Source organism: Budorcas taxicolor, chromosome 15, assembly GCF_023091745.1.
Source record: "Budorcas taxicolor isolate Tak-1 chromosome 15, Takin1.1, whole genome shotgun sequence".
NCBI lineage: Eukaryota > Metazoa > Chordata > Mammalia > Artiodactyla > Bovidae > Budorcas > Budorcas taxicolor.
The window spans coordinates 54671024-54693772 of NC_068924.1; the positions used below are offsets into that span (position 1 = coordinate 54671024).

Here is a 22749-nt window from a genome sequence, read left to right on the forward strand (position 1 = left end):
GTGTAGTCAATGATCTGGAATTCCCTTGCTTTCTCTATGATCCAGCAAATGTTGGCAATTTGATCTCTGGTTCCTCTGCCTTTTCTAAATCCAGCTTGAACATCTGGACATTCTCGGTTCACATAATGCTGAAGCCTAGCTTGGAGGATTTTGAACATAAGCTTACCAGCATGGGAGATGAGTGAAACTGTCTGCGGGTTTGAACATTATTTAGCAGTGCCCTTCTTGGGAACTTGGACGAGGATTGACCTTTTCTAGTCCTGTGGCCACTGCTGAGTTTTCCAAATTTACTGGCATATTAAGTGCAGCACTTTTAACAGAATCATCTTTTAGGATTTTAAATAGCTCTGCTGGAATTCCATCACTTCCACTAGCTTTATTGGCAGCAGTGCTTCCTAAGGCCCACCTGACTTCACACTCCAGGCCCACCTGACTTCACACTCCAGAATATCTGGCTCTGAGTGAGAGACAATACCATCGTGGTTATCTGGGTTGTTAAGATCTTTTCTGTACAGTTCTGTGTATTCTTTCCATCTCTTCTTGATCTCTTCTGTTTCTATTGGGTCTCTACCATTTCTGTCCTTTATTATGCCAATCTTGGATGAAATTTTCCTTGGCCATTTCCAATTCTCTTGGATATATCTTTAGTCTTACCCTTTCTGTTGTTGCCTCTGTTGCTTTGCATTGTTCGTTGCAGAAGGCCTTCTTGTCTCTCCTTGCTGGTCTCTGGAGCTCTGCATTTAGCTGGGTGTACCTTTCCCTTTCTCCCTTGCTTTTTTTTTCTCTTCTTTCCTCAGCTATTTGTAAGCCTCCTTAGACAACCACTTTGCCTTCTTGCATCTCTTTTTCTTTGGAATGATTTTGTTTTTTGCCTCCTGTACAGTATTACAGACCTCTGTCCATAGTTCTTTAAGCAATTTATTTACTAGATCTAATCCCTTGAATCTATTCATCACCTCCACTGTATATTCATAGGGGATTTGATTTAAGTCATACCTAACTGGCCTAGTGGTATTCCCCACTTTCTTTAGTTTAAGAAAGAAAGTTAAGGTCCTCATTTTGCTATGAGGAGCTGATGATCTGAGCCACAGTCATCTCCAGATATTGTTTGGCTGACTGTATAGAGTTTCTCCATCTTCAGCTACAAAGAATATAATCAATCTGATTTCAGCATTGATATTTGGTGATATCCATGTGTAAAGTCGTCTCCTGTATTGTTGGAAAAGGGTGTTTGCTATGCCTAGTGCATTCTCCTGAAAGAATTCTGTTAGCCTTTGCCCTGCTTCATTTTGTACTCCAAGGCCAGACTTGCCTGTTATCACGTATCTCTTGACTTCGACTTTTGCATTCCAATCACCTATCATGAATAGGACATCGTTTCTTGGTGTTAGTTCTAGGAGATCTTCTAGATCTTCATAGAACTGATCAACTTCAGCTTCTTTGGCATTGGTGTTTGGAGTATAGACTTGGATTACTGTGATGGCAAATGGTTTGCCTTGGAAACAAACCGAGATATTTCTGTCATTTTTAAGGTTGCACCCAAGTACTGCGTTTTGGACTCTTGTTAATTATGAAGGCTACTCCATTTCTTCTATGGGATTCTTGCCCACTGTATAGATACAATGGTCATCTGAATTAAATTCACCCATTTCCATCCATTCGGCTTCACTGATTCCTAAGATGTTGATGTTTACTCATGCCATCTCTTGCTTGACCATGTCCAGTTTACAAATGTATGGACCTGACATTCCAGGTTCCTGTGCAGTATTGCTCTTTACATAGCATTGGACTTTACTTTCGTCCCCAGACACACCCAGGGCTGAGCATTGTCTCTGCGTTGGCCCAGCTGCTTCACTCTTTCTGGAGCTTTTAGCAGTTGTCCTGTATTCTTCCCCAGGAGCATATTGGACCTTCTGACCTGGGAGGCTCATCTTTCGGTATCATATCTTTTTGCTTTTTTATACGGTTCATGAGGTTCTCACAGCTAGTATACTGGAGTGGTCTGCCATTCCCCCTCCATCATGTTTTGTCAGAACTCTCTGCTTTGACCTGTCTGTCTTGGGTGGCTCATAGCGTCATTGAGTTACACAAGCCCCTTTGCCACGACAAGGCTATGATCTATGAAGTGCCTGTTCTGGGCTGGGTCAGAAGGCTGTGTGTCCAGGCCCTCAGCTGGGAGATAACTCTGGATAAAAAGTTGCAGAGTCATATCCCTGACCAGGGATTGAACTTGGACCCTCAACAGTGAAAACACTGAGTCCTAACCATTGCACTGGCAGGGAATTCCCAAATACATGCTTGATTTTGAAGACTTGGTTGAGAAAAAAAAAAAAAGGGGATATAAAATAGCTGAGATATTTTAAATATTAATTACATGCAGAGACAATACTGTTACCGAAAGGTATGTGTCCGGGGGTCTGGCTGCTCGCCGCTCAAAAGCCAATAAGCAGGCCAGATTAGTGGAGAGGAAAGTTTGCTTTATTTCAGATGCTGGCACCTGCAGGGGAGGGTGGCAGACATCTGTCCAAAGGCTGGCTCCCACCCCACCTTCCCTGAACAAGCAGGGGGTGAGAGCATTTATAGACAGAGTTAGGGGGAGGTTACATGCAGAAACAGCACAGTCATCTCTAACAGGCATCTTCAACTGGTCATCAGTGGTCTGACCAGCATCATCTGGGTTGTTTTAGGTACAGTTAATCTTCAGTTCTGGGGTGCACTTGTTCCCATTTCTTTGCAGTCAGTTCTCAGAATTGTGGAGGCTCATGTCCAGGGTACAGTCTGGTCATTATGTAGTTAACTTCTCCACTTGGTGTTCTGGTATCTATAAGATAGCTCACAGGATACTGCTCAAAATATTATCTATAGCCCTTGAGAAAGAGCTAAAGGTCCTTGACTGTGCTTCAAGATGACACTGTTGTTACTAATCTCCTTAGACTGTTTTCCTTTGTTTCAGCATTTCTCATTTCTCTGATTAAACTTATTCTTTGACTAAAGTTTTCCACGGGCGAAAGGTATGGTAGAGGTGGGGCAGGGATCCGAGAGTCCTGCTCTGTTTCAATACTTTGGAAATATTGGGTTAAATGAAGTACATTATTAAAATTGATCTATTTTTTAAAAGAACTATTTTAAATGTAGCCACTGTATATTGTTGTCATTTAGTCACCAAGTTGTGTCTGACTCTTTGCGACCCAGGGTGGATTGCATTATATTTCTATTGTACAGCACTGGTCTGGAGTCTCTGCCCAGTGGCTCTGGGATTTCTGGGTCGGTGTGGTCCCTTTTGGCTGGAGAAGCCTGAGTGGGCTTCCTGGAGGAGGTGGTCCCAGCTGAGCCCTGAGGGCTGGTGGCATTTCTGTCTGGACTTGGTGTGGCATCTGTCTTCACTGGGCTGTGAGAACTGAGTGTGCATGGCCCCGGGTGGCCCACAGGGCACTTGGTCTCTGACGCTGCATCACCCCCGCCTCACAGGAGCGCCTGGCCCAGCTGGCCCGCGAGGATGCAGAGCGGGAGCTGAAGGAGAAGGAGGAGGCTCGGAGGAAGAAGGAACTCCTGGAGCAGATGGAGAGGGCCCGCCACGAGCCTGTCAATCACTCGGACATGGTGGACAAGATGTTTGGCTTCCTGGGGACTTCGGGCGGCCTGCCAGGCCAGGAGGGCCAGGCGCCTAGTGGCTTCGAGGTACCAGGCTGGGGAAGAACTGGGACAGGCCCTAGTGTAGTGGCCTTCCCTCCCCTTGTGCCACTTTGCGTTAAAGTCCACCTGGTCCCCTCTGAGCGGAAGGCAGCAGTGCTGATCTGGGACAGGGACCGCAGGTCCCAGGCCCTGTCCAGCTACCAGCCTGCAATGTGACCTTGGGCCAGCCACTTTCCCCCTCCGAGGCTATTCGCAAACTTTTATTCGTTTGTGTGTTGAGGACCTACCATGCGCTGGGCTCTGTCTTGGGAATGAACTGGATGGACAGACCCGTATGCTCCTGGAGGAAGAGCTGGCCCTTCAGGGACCGGCGGGGAGCCCCTAGCTCAGCCCCAGGTCTGCCCGCATGGCAGGGAACTGGTCTCCTCCCTCCAGGACCTAGAGCGCGGGCGGAGGGAGATGGTGGAAGAGGACCTGGACGCAGCGCTGCCCCTGCCTGACGAGGACGAGGAAGATCTCTCCGAGTATAAATTCGCCAAGTTCGCTGCCACTTACTTCCAGGGCACGACCACGCACACCTACACCCGGCGGCCACTCAAGCAGCCACTGCTGTACCACGACGACGAGGGTGATCAGCTGGTGAGGGCTGGGACCATCTGTGCCGGCAGCATGGGTGTGGAGGGGCAGGACCCTGGTGTGCAGGGACCAGGGCTGACTTCACCCAGCGCCCAGCCTGGGGCAGGTCACAGGGCAAGGCCTGGAGAACAGCAAGAGACACTCAGCTCAGTGGTCCTCCTCTGGTTGAGGGTGGGTTGGGGTTCTCTAGCCTCTCTGTGGGTCATTTTGATGGCTTTGGTAACATCCTGTGCTCGGGCTTTCTGAGTGGCATGGCTCTGCCTCCCAGGCGGCCCTGGCAGTCTGGATCACCATCCTCCGGTTCATGGGGGACCTCCCAGAGCCCAGGTACCACACGGCCATGAGTGACGGCAGCGAGAAGATTCCCGTGATGACCAAGATTTACGAGACCCTGGGCAAGAAGACCTACAAGAGGGAGCTGCAGGCCCTGCAGGGCGAGGGTGAGGTGAGTCCCGGGTGCCTGGTGGCTACTGTCCCACCCAGGCCATCCCCAGCCTTAAGGTCTTCAGCAGAAGGACATACAAAAATTGCCTCTGCCTCCCCACCGACCCTTGCCCTGCTCTGTCTACTCCTGAGAATGAATGTGTGAGCGTTGATAGACTGTAGAGTGCTGACCACTGTTGAGGCCACGTGGCAGGGACAGATCTTGAAACAGGCTTTGCAGTCAGAGACAGCTTCCATTTGGACTTGTTAGAGGGTGGTTTGTGGGTTACTGTACTTCTCAGAGTCTGTTTTCCCATCTGCCACTTGACTGATGGTGGGTTGGAGGGGCAAGGTAAGGTATACGTTGTAAATGTTAGTGTGGGCTTGAGCTAATTCTGGCTACATTGTCAAGTGCTCTTGTCATTATTGATGGCCCAATCACTTGACCTTGACCCTTGTTTGTCCTGCAGGCCCAGCTCCCTGATGGGCAAAAGAAGAGCAGTGTGAGGCACAAGCTGGTGCACTTGACCTTGAAAAAGAAGTCCAAACTGACAGAGGAGGTGAGAGCAGACCCTGCACAGCCTTGGTGGCCTAGACTGGGCTTGGGACCCACAAGGACACGAATGGATCCTGCCTGTCCTCAGGGGACCAGGGTGGCTGGCAGGACAGTGTTAGGTGTGATCAGGCAGACGGGATGCAAGGAAGAGGGTGCTATGCTCAGTCTGGGGCCGGTCAGGGGGGCTTCCCGGAAGAGGGGGCATAGGAGCTGGGGAGGGCTGGAGAGGCCCTCCCCAGATGGTGGGAGGGAAGACCTTTCTTGCCAGGGCATGGACTCACTGCCTCTGATCCAGGGACTTTTTAACTGATGAAAACATTTCTGTGGGTTAAGGGTATCCTTGGGGCATTAGCACTATTAGTTTGTTTGAATTAATTAATTTATGTTTTGTGTTTTCTGAGCACTGTCCTGGCCCCTTGCTCCAGGACTGTCCAGGCTGTGAAGGCCGACAGACACGAAGGCATTCATGGTACAGAGGGACTGGCTCCTCCAAGCCTCTGCTTTTATGCACACTGGTCCCTCTGCTTAAAATTTGCCTTCCTCTTCTGTGCTTTGGGGTCACCTCCTCCAGGAAGCCTTTCCCAAGACAGGCTCAGGCTGCTCCTCTGGGACGTTTTGAGCCTGCCTTGCCTTTGTCTTCCTCTTGTTCCCCATCAGACCCTCCAGTCTGGTCTGATAGCTTCGTAGCCTCAGATTTGATTCCCAGCTCTGCTCGATAGCCAAGGCACCCAGAGAAGAAAAACGCCTGCTAGTGGGTTCCTAGGATGATGGCTTGAGATGCTGACTGTGGGTGCTTAGCGGACACGAGGCCCTCTGGAGCCCTTCCTGTCTGCAAGGGCATGCTCCCACCATTCACCCTCTCACCTGCTCCATGTCTCTGGGCACAGGGTGGGGCTGGCACTGTGGGCTGTGTGGAACCTGAGAAGAGAAGTCCATTCGAAAGAACCCAGGCCTGAGGCTGTTGGCATGGGGGCAGGGTACTAATGATGGGTGATGGTGGTGCTTGGAAGGCGGGTAGACTCTGGCTGTCGGAGTGGTGTGCGGCCCATCTTAGAGAGCTAGGGATCCCATCAAGGGTCAGAGGAGCAGCCCCTACCCTGCCTGGGGGGACCTCCCTGCAGGGAGCACTGTCAGGGAGATTGCAGAGGAGCCTTGTCCTCAGAAGTGGGTGGCACCAGGCCAGCGCCCCCCGGCTGTGTGGGCCAGGCGTCGACCCAGCGTCTGTCCTGCACGGGGCCAGTGGTATGACGATACTGAGGAGCCAGCTCTCTGGCCACTCCCAGAGTTCTGCTTTTCCGGGGAGTGGGCAGACTCAGGCAAGCAGGAGAGCCCTGCTTGAGCCTCCGCCCTCCCTTGTGTCCCAGGTGACCAAGAGGCTGCACGACGGGGAGTCCACGGTGCAGGGCAACAGCATGCTGGAGGACCGGCCCACCTCCAACCTGGAGAAGCTGCACTTCATCATTGGCAATGGCATCCTGCGGCCAGCACTCCGGTCAGCGCCTGAGGGCTGGGGCTCAGGGAGGGGGCAGCTGGCAGGGGGAGCCATCCCGCTCTTGCAGCCCCACAAGGCTTTGGGTGGCAGAATCGTGGCTCCATCACTTTCAGTTCAGTTCAGTCGCTCTGACTGAGTCGTGTCTGACTCTTTGCGACCTCATAAACCACAGCACGCCAGACCTCCCTCCCCGAGTCCACCCAAACCCAGGTCCATTGTGTCGGTGATGCCATCCAACCATCTCATCCTCTGTTGTCCCCTTCTCCTCCTGCCCTCAATCTTTCCCAGCATCACAGTCTTTTCAAATGAGTCAGCTCTCTGCATCAGGTGGCCAAAGTATTGGAGCTTCAGCTTCAACATCAGTCCCTTCAGTGAACAGCCAGGAGTAATCTCCTTTAGGATGGACTGGTTGGATCTCCTTGCAGTCCAACTTAGCAACTGATTAAGCCAAGCAGGCCTGGGTTTAGCTCTGCTGGTAGCTGGTTGTGTAGTCTTGGTAGAGTGATTTTATCTTTGCAAGCTTCAGTTTCCTCCTCTGTTAAGATAGAATGATAATAGTACCTACCTTGTAGGCTTGTGGGCAGATAAAACTATGGAAAGTGTGACCTACGACCTCCATAGTGGGCACTCAGTAGATGGTAGCTGTTGGCTATTAGCATTATCTGATGTGTAACCCATCCCTGCCAGCACCTTCAGTGTACCCCACCCAGGCCTGTGCTCAGGGTTACTGTGGTCAGAAGGCATCCAGCACATGCCCCCCCTTCCCCACCCAGGCCAAGGAGAGGCCTTTGCTTGGGTCCCTGGGGTGTTGCGGAGGAGCTGGGATGGTCTGTGACTTTTCAGGAGCAATTAAGGAATCAACTCAGCTGCCTCAGTTGCTTGAAAACACGGTTTTTCTGAGAACTCCATCTGCACAGATGTCTGGTTAGGAGAGCTGACCACGAACTCATGTGTGTTGGCTGGGAGAATAGCAGGATGGGGTGGGTGGGGAGGTCAAGTATCATTTTACCAATAGGAGACAGGAGGTCCAGAGAAGGGAAGAGGTTTGCCCAGGGGTCACTGGCCTCTCTTTCATTGCTCCTTGAGGCCAGTTACTACCTTGCTCACCAGATGTGGCACTTGGGGCTGTCAGCCCCTGGGGAGAAAAGGTAATTGCTCAAGGTATGTTTAAGGGTCAAGAATTTACCTCCTAATTAATCTCATCATCAGACCTTAAGTGGTGCTTCTAAATAACACAGTGCCAGGAGCCCTGGACTGAGTCAGAAGCCTAGGTGCAGACTCCCTGAGGGTCCACGACTAATCCCTCCCTTCTCTCGACCTCCATATCCCTGCTCAGAAAGTGAAGAGGGTCAGGGCTTCCAGCTACTGGTCTGTGACAAGATGGGGAAAATAAGGATGTTTCTAAGTTTGATTTATTTAAAACATGGTTCTTTGTTCTGAGATTTTGCCCTTCCTACTTTTTGGATATTAAAATTACCTTTGTTTTATAGAATGATTGTGATATAGATAGTGGGCAGGTGCTGTGTATTTGGTGTGTTTTAAATGTCCTTATTCGTCATTTTAAGTTGATGACAATTAAATTATAAGCTATTCAACTTAGTAAGTTAGCAACTTCCAGAATTTATTTTGAAGTTGTATTGGTCTGTGAGCTCTCAAAATTGGGGAGCCACTGAAGTAGAAACCTGCCCTTCTAAGAGAGAAGAACAGCGGTGAGTGCCCCCTGGTGGTTACTGCACCACGGTGGGGCCAGCCTTTGGCCCTGAATGGATAGGCAGCATCTTAAGGCTTAGCTAGGCTAGCATCTTTGGGGGTTTACTATGCTGGGCATCGTGCCAGGCGCTGTATAAGCCTTGGCTCATTTTACTTCACAACAATCTTATAAGGAGGGTGCTATCACTTCCCTTTAAAATGAAATTAACACAAAACAAAAAACTACCTTCATTGTTTTATCTGATTACAAAAGTAATGCGTGCATGCTCACTTGCTCAGTCATGTCCAACTCTTTGCGACCCCATGGACTGCCAGTCTGCGAGGCTCCTCTGCCCATGGAATTTTCCAGGCAAGAATACTGGAGTGGGTTGCCATTTCCTCCTTCAGGGGATCTTCCTGACCCAGGGATCAAAAGTAATACATGGCCACTTAAATATTCAAACATAAGGAAACGTATCAAGAGAACATCAAAGTCCCTACTCATTTCCTCCCCCGGAGAAACTCCCCAGATGTTTTTCCCATTTCCTGCTCTGCCAGTTTCCATTAGTGGAAGTTGTACCTGCTGCTGAGACTGTGGGTGGGGCTCAGAGGTGAACTCACCTGCCCAGGCCATGCAGCTTGGTGAGGGGTGAGGGGGGGATGGAGCCTGTGCTTCCCATCAGAGTGGTCATTACTGACCATGGCCCCGTGCCCAGAGCAGGGTGTGCACCACCCTGTGGATCGGGGGCCCTGGACTCTGGATTGGAGTCAGGTATGAACGTGCTTCATGTCCGATGAGTCTGTCTCCTCCAAAGCCAGACCCTCCCCAGAGCTCTGGGCTCAGCCTTCCCCACCTGGTCCCACTGACCTCCCTCCTCCTGGGTCATCCCTTTCAAGTGGGGGAGTAGGCATCTCATCTGCTGCTGGGATGGAGGGTGGGCTTCCCCTCTGAGACAGTCTGTCTCCCTTCCTTGTGTCCCACTCTGCTTAGGGATGAGATCTACTGCCAGATCAGCAAGCAGCTCACTCACAACCCCTCCAAGAGCAGCTATGCCCGGGGCTGGATCCTCGTGTCTCTCTGCGTGGGCTGCTTCGCCCCCTCTGAGAAGTTCGTTAAGGTAGGGGAGGCTTTTGGCCTCCAGGGATGGGAAGGAGAACTGGGCTCGGTCTCTGGTGTCAAGGAGCAGAGCACGGAGAAGCACCTCAGAGGGCAGAGGGGCTTGGCAGTGAGGTCCTGCCCAGGTCATCTCCTCCCAGACCTCCCGGCCTCTGCGGGGCCCATCTTCCTGGCCCTCCTCCTAGGCACCCACCACTTCACTTCTGACTCCCCTGGCCCCACTTGATTTATGCAGATGCTGAGTTTGACAGCAGTATCTCTGGGACCTTCCACATGCTGGTCTGAAGCACTTCAGTTCATCTGAGGTGCTTTTGTGACCCTGGGTGCCAGGCTCTGGGTGCTGGGGACACAGAGGCAGAGCAGCTGACAGCTGGATCAGCACAGCTGGTCAGCACTATGAGGAGTGGAGGGGTCAGGGAGGTGGACCCTGGAGGAAGAGGAGCAGTTAAGCTGGGTGCAGGGCAGGGGTGGTGTGTGGGGTGAGGCCAGAGGCATGGCTAAGACTAGAAAGGCCTGGATTGTTGCAGCCTTTTTGTCAGTGTGAGGCACATGGACTTGATCTAGAGGGCAGTGGGGAGCCCTGAGAAGCTGAGGAGGGGCATGGATGGAGGTGTCCCTAGAAGCAGGTTGTGGGTGGAGGAACCAGAGGCAGGAGACCTGGGAAAGTTGCTCTGATGGTCCAGGTGTTACTGACCTGGGTCCATGAACCTTTTAATCAATAGAAGTTGATAAGAGGCCAGACGTGAAATTCAGGCAAGGCTTTACTGAGGCTGGTGCTGCAGTACAAGGGAGCAAGAACAAGAAACGGGTGCCGCTGCTTGCTCCCTGGCTCCTTAAATGAGGTGAGGGTGGGGACGGATTGGTGGGTCAGATCAGGGGTTGTCTGCCCACCCCGTTGGTGGTGGTGCTGTGTGCAGGGCTCATGGAAAAGTCCCTGCTTCTGCTCCCAGCAGCTCAGAAATGGCAGTTGGTTTCTGGCTTTTTTGGTATCTTATTGTTCATAATTGCTCCCACTGCACCTGTGCAGTTATTTTCAGTCCCTTTTGGTTTCTTTGTATTTTGTTGCTCAAGGAAATATTTGTCTAGGTGCAAGCACTCTGGCAAAGGGTCCCAGGTCCCAGCCTATCAGCCTGTCTCACAGGTGGGGAGGCTGAGGGAGGCTGGAGTGGGGTCCCCTGAGCTGGTCCTCTGTCCGTAGTACCTGCGGAACTTCATCCATGGGGGACCCCCTGGCTATGCCCCGTACTGTGAGGAGCGACTCAGGAGGACCTTTGTCAACGGGACACGAACACAGCCGCCCAGCTGGCTGGAGCTGCAGGTGCGGCCCCCGGGCGTGTGTGCTTGTGTGTGTGTGCGCTTGTGTCACCATACACTCCAGTGCCCTGGAAACATTCCCTGCTTTGGGATTCTGTGGTCTTTCAAGCACGCACCCTCAAGTTCTGGAGTCTCAAGCCCCTGGAACAGGAAAGCCCCCAGTGGGCAATGACTCCATCTGCTGGCTTTATAGTCGACATGACTTGGCAGGTGTTCCTCTGTGTCTCAATGGCTTCACCTGTGACCAGGGACAGGCAATGTGCTGTGGGATGTTTAGGTCTGAGGGCTCCATCTCCAGAGGGAGCTGGGAGCCCAGAGGGAGTGAGATGTTCTGAAGTGAAAGGATTCCCACAAACTCTCCTGGTCACTTTCAGGCCACCAAGTCCAAGAAGCCCATCATGTTGCCTGTGACGTTCATGGACGGGACCACCAAGACGCTGCTGACGGACTCGGCGACCACGGCCAAGGAGCTCTGCAATGCGCTGGCCGACAAGATCTCGCTCAAGGACCGCTTCGGGTTCTCCCTCTACATCGCCCTGTTTGATAAGGTGAGGCCAGCCCGGAAGCCCCTCCTCCTGGCACCGCCAGGGCCTCCCACCAGCTCCCACCCCAGTGCCGCCACCTACCGGCTCGGGCGCCCTTGCACGGTTACTTCCAGGGCCTGAGTTACCTCCTCCGTAAACCAGTGGGAACCCTGGCCCTGCCTCAGCTCCTTAGGGTCATGGAGGGATCCTAAGCACCTACAGAGAAACCCAACCACACAACGGAGATTGAAGCCCAGGGCTCGCTGCACGCATAGGTGCCCAGGTGGATCCAACCCTCTGCTGATGACAGAGAAAGAGCATGGTGGAGAGAGAGCCGCTGGCTCTGAGATCCAGTTTTCCTGTTTGCAAATAGACTTATGAGTCCTTATCAGGAACGGTAGTTTCTTTGCACTTGTTTTGGACCACCTAGACCTAGACTGTATGCCTCTCGGGGCACATATGGGCCTGGAGCCTTCTCTGCTGAGCCCGGCCTTGTTGTTGGTTCGTCGCTAAGTCGTGACTGACTCTGCGACCCCGTGGACTGTGACCCACCAGGCTTCTCTGTCCATGGGATTTGCCAAGACAAGAATACTAGAGTGGGCTGCATTTCCTTTTCTGGGGAATCTGCCATTTCCTTCTCCAGGGGATCTTCCTGACCCAGGGATCGAACCTGCATCTCTTGTGTCTCCTGCACTGGCAGATGGATTCTTTACCACTGAGCTACCAGAGAAGCTGAGCTGGGTCTGGATGTGGGTAACTTTTGCCCGCACACCCAGGATCACCACAGGCCGCAGAGATGCCCCCACCCCCCATCCTAGCAGGTCCAGTGATGGCAACATGTTTTCTGATGCCATTTCTCTCACCAACAGACACCTTCTGTGTCTTCAGTGACCATGTGCCCATCAGAGTTTCACAAAAAGCTTCCATTAGGAAATAGGAATCCCTTGGTTGCTATGCCAGCTCAGCGCCCGTGGTGGGATCCAGGGGTTCCCCTCTGCTGGTCTGCCTCCTGGGTGACCTGGGCAGACCCCTCCTTGCCCTGAGCCTTGGTTTTCCATCTGAACCAGAACAGCTGGTGCAGTTGATGGCTCCTTGCAGTCCTTCCCTGCCTGCTCACCCTTCCGCTGGGTGACCTCTAACCCTCTGCCTGCAGGTGTCCTCCCTGGGCAGTGGCAGCGACCACGTCATGGACGCTATCTCCCAGTGTGAACAGTACGCCAAGGAGCAGGGTGCCCAGGAGCGCAACGCCCCGTGGAGGCTCTTCTTCCGCAAGGAGGTCTTCACGCCCTGGCACAACCCCTCAGAAGACAATGTGGCCACTAACCTCATCTACCAGCAGGTGGTGCGAGGGGTCAAGTTTGGGGAGTACAGGTGTGAGAAGGTGAGTGAGAGCTAATTTTCTGGCTGAGCTTGCTTGCTTCTTAGTTGCCTGTTTGCTGAGTTTGGCTGAGCGTTGCTATCCCTGGCTCATCATCAGCGAATGGGAAGGTTAGCCACGTGGAGGCAGGGTGTCGTCTAGGCTCCTCTTAGATTTAACACCAACCCCGTAGGCTGGGAAAGATGGAAGGCAGGAGGAGAAGGGGGCGACAGAGGATGAGATGGTTGGATGGCATCACTGATTCAATGGACATGAGTCTGAGCAAACTCCGGGAGATAGTGACGGGCAGGGAAGCCTGGCAGGCTACAGTCCACAGGGTCAGACATGACTGAAGTGACTGAGCATGGCACAACGGAGTGAGGGCTTTGAAGAATAGCCTGAATCCTGCCTGTGGGAGGTGTTCCTGCCCTGCTCTAGTGACTGCATGGTGCAGAGTACATGCTTCACAACTTGCTGTATTGTTCTTTTTTTAAAAGAACAAATCATTTTATTTACTTATTTATTTATATTGGAGTATATTTGATTTACAATGTTGTGTTAGATTCAGGTTTACAGCAAAGTGATTTAGTTATATGTGAACATATATTCATTCTTCTCTGGATTCTTTTCCCATATAGCTTATTAGAGAGTATTGATAGAAATCCCTGTGCTATATAGTAGATCCTTATTGATTATCTATTTTATTAATACACGTAGTAGTGTATATATGTTAATACCAACCTCCAAATTTATCCCACACTCTTTTCCTCTTTGGTAACCCTAAATTTGTTTTGGAAGTCAGTGGGTCTGTTTCTGTTTTGTAAATAAGTTCGTTTGTATAATTTTTCTTAGATTCCACATATAAGAGATATGATATTTGTCTTTCATTGACTTACTTTACTTAGTATGATAATCTCTGGGTCCATCCATGTTGCTGCAAATGGCGTTATTTCATTCTTTTTAATGGTTGAGTAATATTCTATTGTGGGACTTTCCAGATGGCTCACTGGTAAAGAATCCACCTGCCACGCAGGAGACGTGTGTTCAGTCCCTGGTTTGGGAAGATCCCCTGAAGAAAGAAATGGCAATCCACTGCAGTATTCTTGCCTGGGAAATCCCATGGACAGAGGATCCTGGTGGGCTATAGTCCATGGGGTTGCAAGAGTCGGACACAACTTAGCAACTAAACAACAATATTCTTTTGTGTATATATATATATGCATGACATATTCTTGGGCCTCTCTGGTGGCTCAGATGGTAAAGAATCTGCCTGCAGTGTGGGAGACCTGAGTTCAACCCCTGGGTTGGAAAGATCCCCTGGAAAAAGGAATGGCTACCCACTCCAGTATTCTTGCCTGAAGAATTCCATGGACAGAGGAGCCTGGCTGGCTACAGTCCTTGGGGTTGTAGAGAGTCAGACATGACTGAGCGACTAACATTTTCACGACATATTCTTTATCCATTTCTCTGTCAATGGACATTTAGGTTGCTTCCATGTCTTGGCTATTATAAACAGTGCTGCAGTGAACACTGGGGCACATATATCTTTTCAAAGTATGGGTTTCTCTGGATATATGCCCAGGAGTGAGATTGTTAGATCACATGGTAGTTCTATTTTTAGTTTTTAAAAGACCTGTCATACTGTTTCCATAGTGTGCTGTGCGTAGTTGTTCAATAGCCATGCCAAATTTACATTCCCATCAGCAGGGTAGGAGGGTTCCCTTTTCTCCATATCCTTGCCAGCATTTATTATTTGTAGACTTTTTGAATATGGCCTTTCTGATTGGGTGTGAGGTACTACTTCACTGTAGTTTTGATTTGTGTTTCTCTGATATAATTAGTGATACTGACCATCTTTCATGTGCTTTTTGACCATCTGCATGTCTTTGGAGAAATGTCTATTTAGATCGTCTGCCCATTTTTTGATTAGGTTGTTCGTTTGCTACTGAGTTGCGTGAGTTGTTTGTACATATTAGAGATTAATTCCGTATTGGTTGCATTGTTTGCAAATATTTTCTCCCATTCTGTTATCTTTTTGTTTTGTGGGTGATTTCCTTTGCTGTGCAAAAGCATTTGAGTTTCCTACGTGTTTCTTTTTGTTTTTATTTTCACTACTCTAGGAGATGGATTGGAAAAAATATTGCTGCAATTTATGTCACGGAATGTTCTGCCTACCTTTTCCTCCAAGAGTTTTATAGTATCCAGTCTTACATCTAGGTCTTTAATCCATTTTGAGCTTATATTTGTGTATGGTGTTAGAGAGTGTTCTAATTTCATTCTTTTACATGGAGCTGTCCAGCTTTCCCAGCACCATTTATTGAAGAGACTGTCTTTTCTCCATTGTGTAGTTTTGCCTCCTTTGTCATACATTAGTTGATCAGAGGTGCCTGGGTCTATTTCTGGACTTTCTATCATGTTCCATTGATCTATATTTCTACTTGTGTGCCAGTGCCATACTGTTTTGACTGTAGCTGTGTAGTAAATAGTCTGAAGTCAGAGAGCCTGATTCCTCCAGCTCCATTTTTCTTTTTTCTCAAGATTGCTTTGGCTATTCGGGTTCTTTTGTGTCTCTATACAGATTTTAAAGGTTTTTATTTTAGTTCTGTGAAAAATGCCATTGGTGATTTGAGAGGGATTGCACTGAATCCATAGATTGCCTTGGACAGTATAGACACTTTGACAATATTGATTCTTCTAATCTAAGAACATGGTATATCTTTCCATCTGTTTTTGTCACCTTCAGTTTCTTTCATCAACATCTTACAGTTTTCAGAGTACAGGGTTTTTGCCTCCTTACATAGATCTATTTCTAGGTATTTTATTGTTTTCGATGTGATGGTAAATGGGATTGTTTCCTTAATTTCTCTTTCTGATTTTTGTTGTTAGTGTATAGAAATGCAAGATATTTCTTCATATTAATTTTGTAGCCTGAAACTTTACCAAGTTCATTCATGAGCTCTAGTAGTTTTCTGGTAGCATCTTTAGGATTTTCCATGTACAGTAGGTCCCCTACATTTGAACGAGTTTTGTTCTGAGAGTGTATTCATGAGTCTAATTTGTTTATGTCTGACAGGTATCCAACTAACACAATCAGCTATATAGTAGTGTACTCTATAGTCTTATAGTACTTTTCACACAAATAACACATAATAGACAACAAAATAAAACATTTCTCATCTTGCATGTAGTACCTTCAAAGTACAGTACAACAGCTGGCATAGAGAGGCTGGCATTGAGTAAACAGGCAAGAAGGTTATTGCCTGAAGGAGGGAGAGGAGGTGGGAGATGTTAGAGCTGAAGGATCACCAGCACTAGGAGATGGAGGGCAAGCTGCAATCTCACTCACGTCTGACACTGACGGCACAGGTTCTGGCTCCTTGCTGGATTCAATTCTATCTACCCTCTTGAAAAAATGATCCAGTGATGTCTGGGTAGAAGCTCTTTTTTTCTCATCATCATGACACAGTGGCCCTGGATGGCATTCTAAACAGCAGCTGCAAGCTTCGTGCACTGTTCTGTGCTTAGGTTCTGTGCCTCAAGACTGATAGTGCCTCCTCAAAACCAGAAGATCTTGCCATTCCCTGTGTCGTGAATCTGTTTGGTTACTTCTTCCTCTTGTCTCTGTCCTTTGTCTGGGCCTCCAGTTCCATCAGGTCTTCATTAGTAAACTCCTTGTGTTGCATAGCAAGGAGTTCAACAAAGTCATCCTCTTGCAAATCTAGCTTGAAATAAAGATAATGTGCTACTGTACACTATACAGTACTGTGCAGTAAAGTACACAGACGCACAGCCACTCGGAGAGGGTGCACACACGTGACAATGTATGCCAGATGCATGAACTGACTTATGTGCCTGGACATGCAAACACGTGTACACCTTTGAAAGTTCACAACCTGAAGGTTTGTATGTAGGGGACTTACTGTGTAGTATCATACCATATGCAGACAGTGACTATTTTACTTCTTTTTCAGTTTGGATTCCTTTTATTTCTGTTTCTTCTCTGATTGACATGGCTGCAACTTCCAAAACTACATTGAATAAAAGGGGCAAGAGTGGACATCCTTCTCTTGTTTTTGGTCTTAAAGGAAATACTTTCAGTTTTTCACCATGGTGAAGGATGTTAGATGTGGTTTTGTCATATATGGTCTTTGTTATGTTGAGTTAGTTTCTCTCTATGCCCACTTTCTGGAGAGTTTTGATCACATATGGCTGTTGAATTCTGTCAAAAGCTTTTCCTGCTTGTATGAGGTTGACCATATTGTTTTTATTCTTCAGTTTTCTGCATGTATTAGGTTGATCATATTGATTTGCCAATATTGAAGAATTTTTGCATCCCTGGGATAAATCTCACTTGATCATGGTTCATGAGCCTTTTACTGTAGTGTTCAATTTGGTTTGCTTGTATTTTGTTGAGGGTTTTTGTGTCTGTGTTCATCAGTGATTTTCTTCTTCTTGGTGATATCTTTGTCTGGTTTTGGTATCAGGGTGATGGTGGCCTCATAGAATGAGTTTGGGAGTGTTGTTTCCTCTGCAATTTTTTGAAACAGTTTCAGAAATATAGATGTCAATCCTTCTCTAAATGTTTGATAGAATTAGTCTGTGAAGGCATCTGGTCCTGGATTTTTTTGTTTGTTTGAAGTTTTTGAATCACATTTTCAACGTCAGTACTTGTGATTGGTCTGTTCGTATTTTCTATATCTTCTAGATTCAGTTCTGGAAGATTGTACATCTCTAAGAATTTGTCCATTTCCTCTAGACTGTCCGTTTTATTGGCATATAGTTGCTTGTAGTAGTCTCAAAATCCTTTGTATTTCAGTGGTATTGTAATTTCTCCTTTTTTCATTTCCAATTTTATTGATTTGCCCCCTCTCCCTGTTTTTCTTGATGAGTCTGGCTAAAGGTTTATCAGTCTTATCTTTTTGAAGAAGCAGCTTTTAGTTTCATTGATCTTTGGGATTATTTTCTTTGTCTCTATTTCATTTATTTCTACTCTGATCTTTATGATTTTCTTCCTTCCACTAACTTTGGGCTCTGTTTGTTCTTCTTTCTCTAGTTGCTTTTGGTGTAATGTTAGATTGTTTATTTGAGATTTTTCTTCCGATGTGATGTAAGATTGTATTGTATGAACTTCCCTCTTGAACAGTTTTGCTGCATTCCACAGGTTTTGGATTATCATGTTTTGTTTTCATTTGTCTCTAGGAATTTTTTGATTTCCTCTTTGATTTCTCCATTGATTATTTAGTAGCCTATTGTTTATCCTCCATGTGTCTGTGTTTTTTTTTTTACATTTTTTTTTCCTTGTTGCTGATTTCTAATTTCATAGCTTTATGGTCAGAAAAGATGCTTGATGTGATTTCACTTTTTATTTATTAAGGCTAGCTTTATGGCCCAGCATGTGATCTACTCTGGAGAATGTTCTGTGTACACTTGAAAACAATGTGCATTTGCTGCTTTTGGGTGAAATGCTTTATAAATATCCGTTAAAGAAGAGGAGCTAAAAAGCCTCTTGATGAAAGTGAAAGAGGAGAGTGAAAAACTTGGCTTAAAGCTCAACATTCAGAAAACGAAGATCATGGCATCCGGTCCCATCACTTCATGGGAAATAGATGGGGAAACAGTAGAAACAGTGTCAGACTTTATTTTTTGGGCTCCAAAATCACTGCAGATGGTGACTGCAGCCATGAAATTAAAACATGCTTACTCTTTGGAAGAAAAGTGATGACCAACCTAGATAGCATATTCAAAAGCAGAGACATTGCTTTGCTGACTAAGGTCCATCTAGTCAAGGCTATGGTTTTTCCTGTGGTCATGTATGGATGTGAGAGTTGGACTGTGAAGAAGGTTGAGTGCCGAAGAATTGATGCTTTTGAACTGTGGTGTTGGAGAAGACTCTTGAGAGTCCCTTGGACTGCAAGGAGATCCAACCAGTCCATTCTGAAGGAGATCAACCCTGGGATTTCTTTGGAAGGAATGATGCTAAGGCTGAAGCTCCAGTACTTTGGCCACCTCATGTGAAGAGTTGACTCATTGGAAAAGACTCTGATGCTGGGAGGGATTGGGGGCAGGAGGAGAAGGGGACGACAGAGGATGAGATGGCTGGATGGCATCGCTGACTCGATGGACACGAGTCTGAGTGAACTCTGGGAGATGGTGATGGACAGGGAGGCCTGGCGTGCTGTGATTCATGGGGTCACAAAGAGTCGGACACGACTGAGCGATTGAACTGAATTGAACACCTGGTCTAATGTGTCATTTAAGACCTGTGTTTCTTTATTGATTTGCTGTCTGGATGATCTGTCCATTGACGTAAACGGGGTGTTGGGGTCCTCCACTATTAGTGTGTTACTGTCAATACATTCTTTCATGGCTGTTAGCATTTGCCCTATATACTGAGGTGCCCCTATGTTGGGTGCATATATATTTATAGTAGTTTCTTCTTGGATTGACTCCTTGGTCATTATGTAGTGTCCTCCTTTGTCTTTTATAACAGTCTTTATTTTAAAGCCTATTTTGTCTAATAGGAGTGTTACTACTCCAGCTTTCTTTTGATGTCTATTTGCATGGAATGTTTGTTTTCATCCCCTCACTTTCAGTCTGTGTATGTCCCTACATCTGAAGTGGGTTTCTCGTAGACAGAATATACATGGGTCTTGGTTTTGTATCCATTCAGGTAGTGTATGTCTTTTGGTTGTAGCATTTAATTCATTTTCATTTAAGGTAATTACCAATATGTATGCTCTTATTGGGAGAAGGCAAAGGCACCCCACTCCAGTACTCTTGCCTGGAAAATCCCATGGATGGAGGAGCCTGGTAGGCTGCAGTCCATGGGGTCACTAAGAGTCGGACACAACTGAGCGACTTCCCTTTCACTTTTTACTTTCATGTATTGGAGAAGGAAATGGCAACCTACTCCAGTGTTCTTGCCTGGAGAATCCCAGGGACGGGGGAGCCTGGTGGGCTGCCGTCTATGGGGACACATAGAGTCGGACACGACTGAAGCGACTTAGCAGCAGCAGCATGCTTCCCAGGTGGCGATAGTGGTAAAGAACATGTCTGCCAGTGCAGGAGATGTAAGAGACACTGGCTCAGTCTCTGGGTTGGGAAGATCCCCTGGAGGAGAGCATGGCAACCCATTCCAGTATTCTTGCCTGAAGAATCCCATGGGCAGAGGAGCTTGGCAGGCTACAGCCCATAGTGTCGCAAAGAGTTGGGCACAACTGAAGTGACTCAGCACTCACTTACGCATGTTGTTACTGCCATTTTGTTAACTGTTTTGGGATTGTTTTTGTAATTCTTGCTTCTTCTCTTCCTTTTTTGTTCTCTCCTCTTGTGATTTGATGACTATATTTAGTGTTGTGTTTGGATTCCTTTTTCTTTTTTTGTGTGTGTATCTCTTGTAGATTTTTGGTTTGTGGTTGCCATGAAGTTTCAATATAGCAGTCTACAGGTATCCAAGATTGTTTGAAGTTGCTGGTCGCTTCATTTCAAATGCATTTCTAATATCCTGCATTTGCACCCTCTTCTCACAATTGCTGGGCTTGATACCATCTTTGTGTGTAAATGATTTCCTACGTTTACTGTATGTTTCCTTTTACCAGTGAGCTTTCCCAGCCATTATTTTCTTGTTTCTAGTTGTAGACTTTTCTGTCTAGAGAAGTTTCTTTAGCATTTGTTGCAAAGTTAGTCTGGTGGTGCTGAATTCTCCTAGCTTCTACTTGTCTGTAAAGCTTTTGATTTCTCCATCGAATCTGAATGAGAGCCTTGTTGGGTATTCTTGTTTGTAGGTTTTTCCATTTCATCACTTTAAATATATTTTGCCTCTCCTTTCTGGCCTGCAGAGTTTCTGCTGAAAAATCAGCTAATAACATTATGGGTATTCCTAAGCTGCTTTTCCCTTGTTGCTTTTAATATTTTCTTTTTGTCTTCAGTTTTTGTCAGTATATTAATATGTATCAGCATGTTCTCCCTTGAATTTATCCTGTATGGGAGTTTTGCTTCCTGGACTTGGGTGGCTGTTTCCTTTCCTGTATTTGGGAAGTTTCCATCTGTTATCTCTCCAAATATATTCTCAGCCCTTTCTTTCCCTTTTCTTCTGTGACCTGTATAATGTGAATGTTAGTGTGTTTAATGTTTTTTTAGAGGTCTCTTAAACTGTCCTCATTTCATTTTTTTCCTTTATTCTTTCTGTTCTATGGCAGTGATTTTCACCTTTATGTCTCCTGGCTCACTTATCCTTTCTTCCGCTTCATTCTATCTTTCCTCCTAGTGTATTTTTCATTTCAGTTATTGTTCATCTCTAATTTTCTTTAAATTTTCTAGCCCTTTGTTAAACATTTATTTCATCTTCTCCGTCTGTGCCTTCATTCTTTTTCTGAGATCTTCGATCATCTTTATCATCATTACTCTGAATTCTTTTTCAGGTAGGTTGTCTGTCCCCCCTTCACTTAGTTGCTCTTCTGTGTTTTATCCTGTTCCTTCATCTGGAACATAGTCTTCTGCTGTTCAATTTGTCTTTCTGTGTTTGCAGTCCCACAGGCTCCAGGATTATAGTTCCTCTTGCTTTTGGTGTCTGCCCTCTGGTGGACAGGGCTAGTCTAAGAGGCTTGTGCAGGCCTCCTGGTGTGAAGGACTGGTGCCTGCTCACTGGTGGCTAGAGCTGGATCTTGTCCCTCTGGTGGGCAAGGCTGTGTCTAGGGGTATATTTAAGAGATGGCTGTGGGCTCAGGAAGACTTTAAGCTGCTGTCTGCTGATGGAATGGGGCTGTGTTCCTGTCCTTTTGGTTGTTTGGCCTGGTGCATCGCAGCATTGGCTCCTTCGGCTGTTGAGTGGGGCCACATCTTGATGTCAAAATGGTGGCCTCCAGGACAACTCTATGCCAAAGAATACCCAGTCCCTCCCCTACAAGTGTACTTGTCCTCACAGTGAGCCATGGTTGTCCTCGCTACCTCCCGAGGAGACCCTCCAAGACCTGCAGGCTCCTATGGAGCTGCTGCTTTGCCCTGGGTCCACGTGCATGTGAAACCTTGTTTGCACCCTCTGAGACGGGAGTCTCTGTTTCTCCCAGTCCTGTAAAATTCCTGCAATTAAGCCCAGGTGGCCTTCAAAGCCTAATGCTCTGGGGGCTCCTCCTCCCTTGGTCAGACCCCCACACTGGGGAGCCTGACATGAGACTCAGAGCTCTCTCTCCTGTGGAAAAGCTTCTGCAATGTAATTATTTTCCAGTTTGTGGTTGCCCACCCAGGATATATGGGATTGGATTTTATGGGGAATGCACCCTTCCTACTGTCTCACTGTGGCTTCTTTGTCTTTGGAAGTAGAGTATCTTTTCTGGCAGGTTCCAGTCCTTTTTTGCTGATGACTCTCCAGCAGTTAGCAGTGGTTTTGGTATTTTCATGAGAGAAGTGAGCTCTGGCCCTTTCGGTCTACTGTCTTATTCTGTGCATCCTGCTGCATTGTTCTGAATTACTTTAGAAACTTCTCTAAAGGAGTAAGAGATCCACTCATTTAGACCAGAGTTTGCAAACATGTATCCTTTTATCTCTGAGGACAGGATCGATGTGGGTGCTTTGTTTTTGATGGTTTTGTGACATTTATGGTTCTGCTGGGTGATTAGATGGAAGAATGAGGATGGAAATGAAGGGAAGTGTTGGCGGCAGAGGCAGCAATGGTGGAGGTAGTGATGGTGTAGGTCATGGTAAGGCTGGTGGTGGGGATAATAATGGTGGTTTTGGTGTTGGTGAACTGATAAGTGAGTGAGTGAAGTCGCTCAGTTGTGTCCGACTCTTTGCGACCTCATGGACTGTAGCCTACCGGCTCCTCCATCCACGGGATTTTCCAGGCAAAGGTACTGGAGTGGGTTGCCATTTCCTTCTCCATGGTGAACTGATATTCAAGTAGAATTTATTAGTATAGCCATATCAGTTGCTAAAATTTTGAAATACTTTAAGCTGGTTGGAAAACTACTGTCTTCAAGGTGCCCAAGAGTCTTTCTCTATCGCTCCTGCTTC

General features: G+C 47.4%; 1 protein-coding gene across 1 annotated transcript in view; it reads left to right on the top strand.

Annotated features, from left to right (window-relative positions):
• Nucleotides 1–22749, top strand: part of MYO7A (myosin VIIA) — an 87507-nt gene that overhangs the window by 41120 nt on the left and 23638 nt on the right. Inside the window, exons 22-30 of the mRNA XM_052652285.1 lie at nucleotides 3469–3678; nucleotides 4069–4272; nucleotides 4538–4714; nucleotides 5163–5252; nucleotides 6613–6740; nucleotides 9421–9547; nucleotides 10745–10864; nucleotides 11235–11408; nucleotides 12538–12765. Coding sequence (XP_052508245.1) covers nucleotides 3469–3678; nucleotides 4069–4272; nucleotides 4538–4714; nucleotides 5163–5252; nucleotides 6613–6740; nucleotides 9421–9547; nucleotides 10745–10864; nucleotides 11235–11408; nucleotides 12538–12765 — 1458 coding nt within the window. The remainder of the gene's footprint in view (nucleotides 1–3468; nucleotides 3679–4068; nucleotides 4273–4537; nucleotides 4715–5162; nucleotides 5253–6612; nucleotides 6741–9420; nucleotides 9548–10744; nucleotides 10865–11234; nucleotides 11409–12537; nucleotides 12766–22749) is intronic.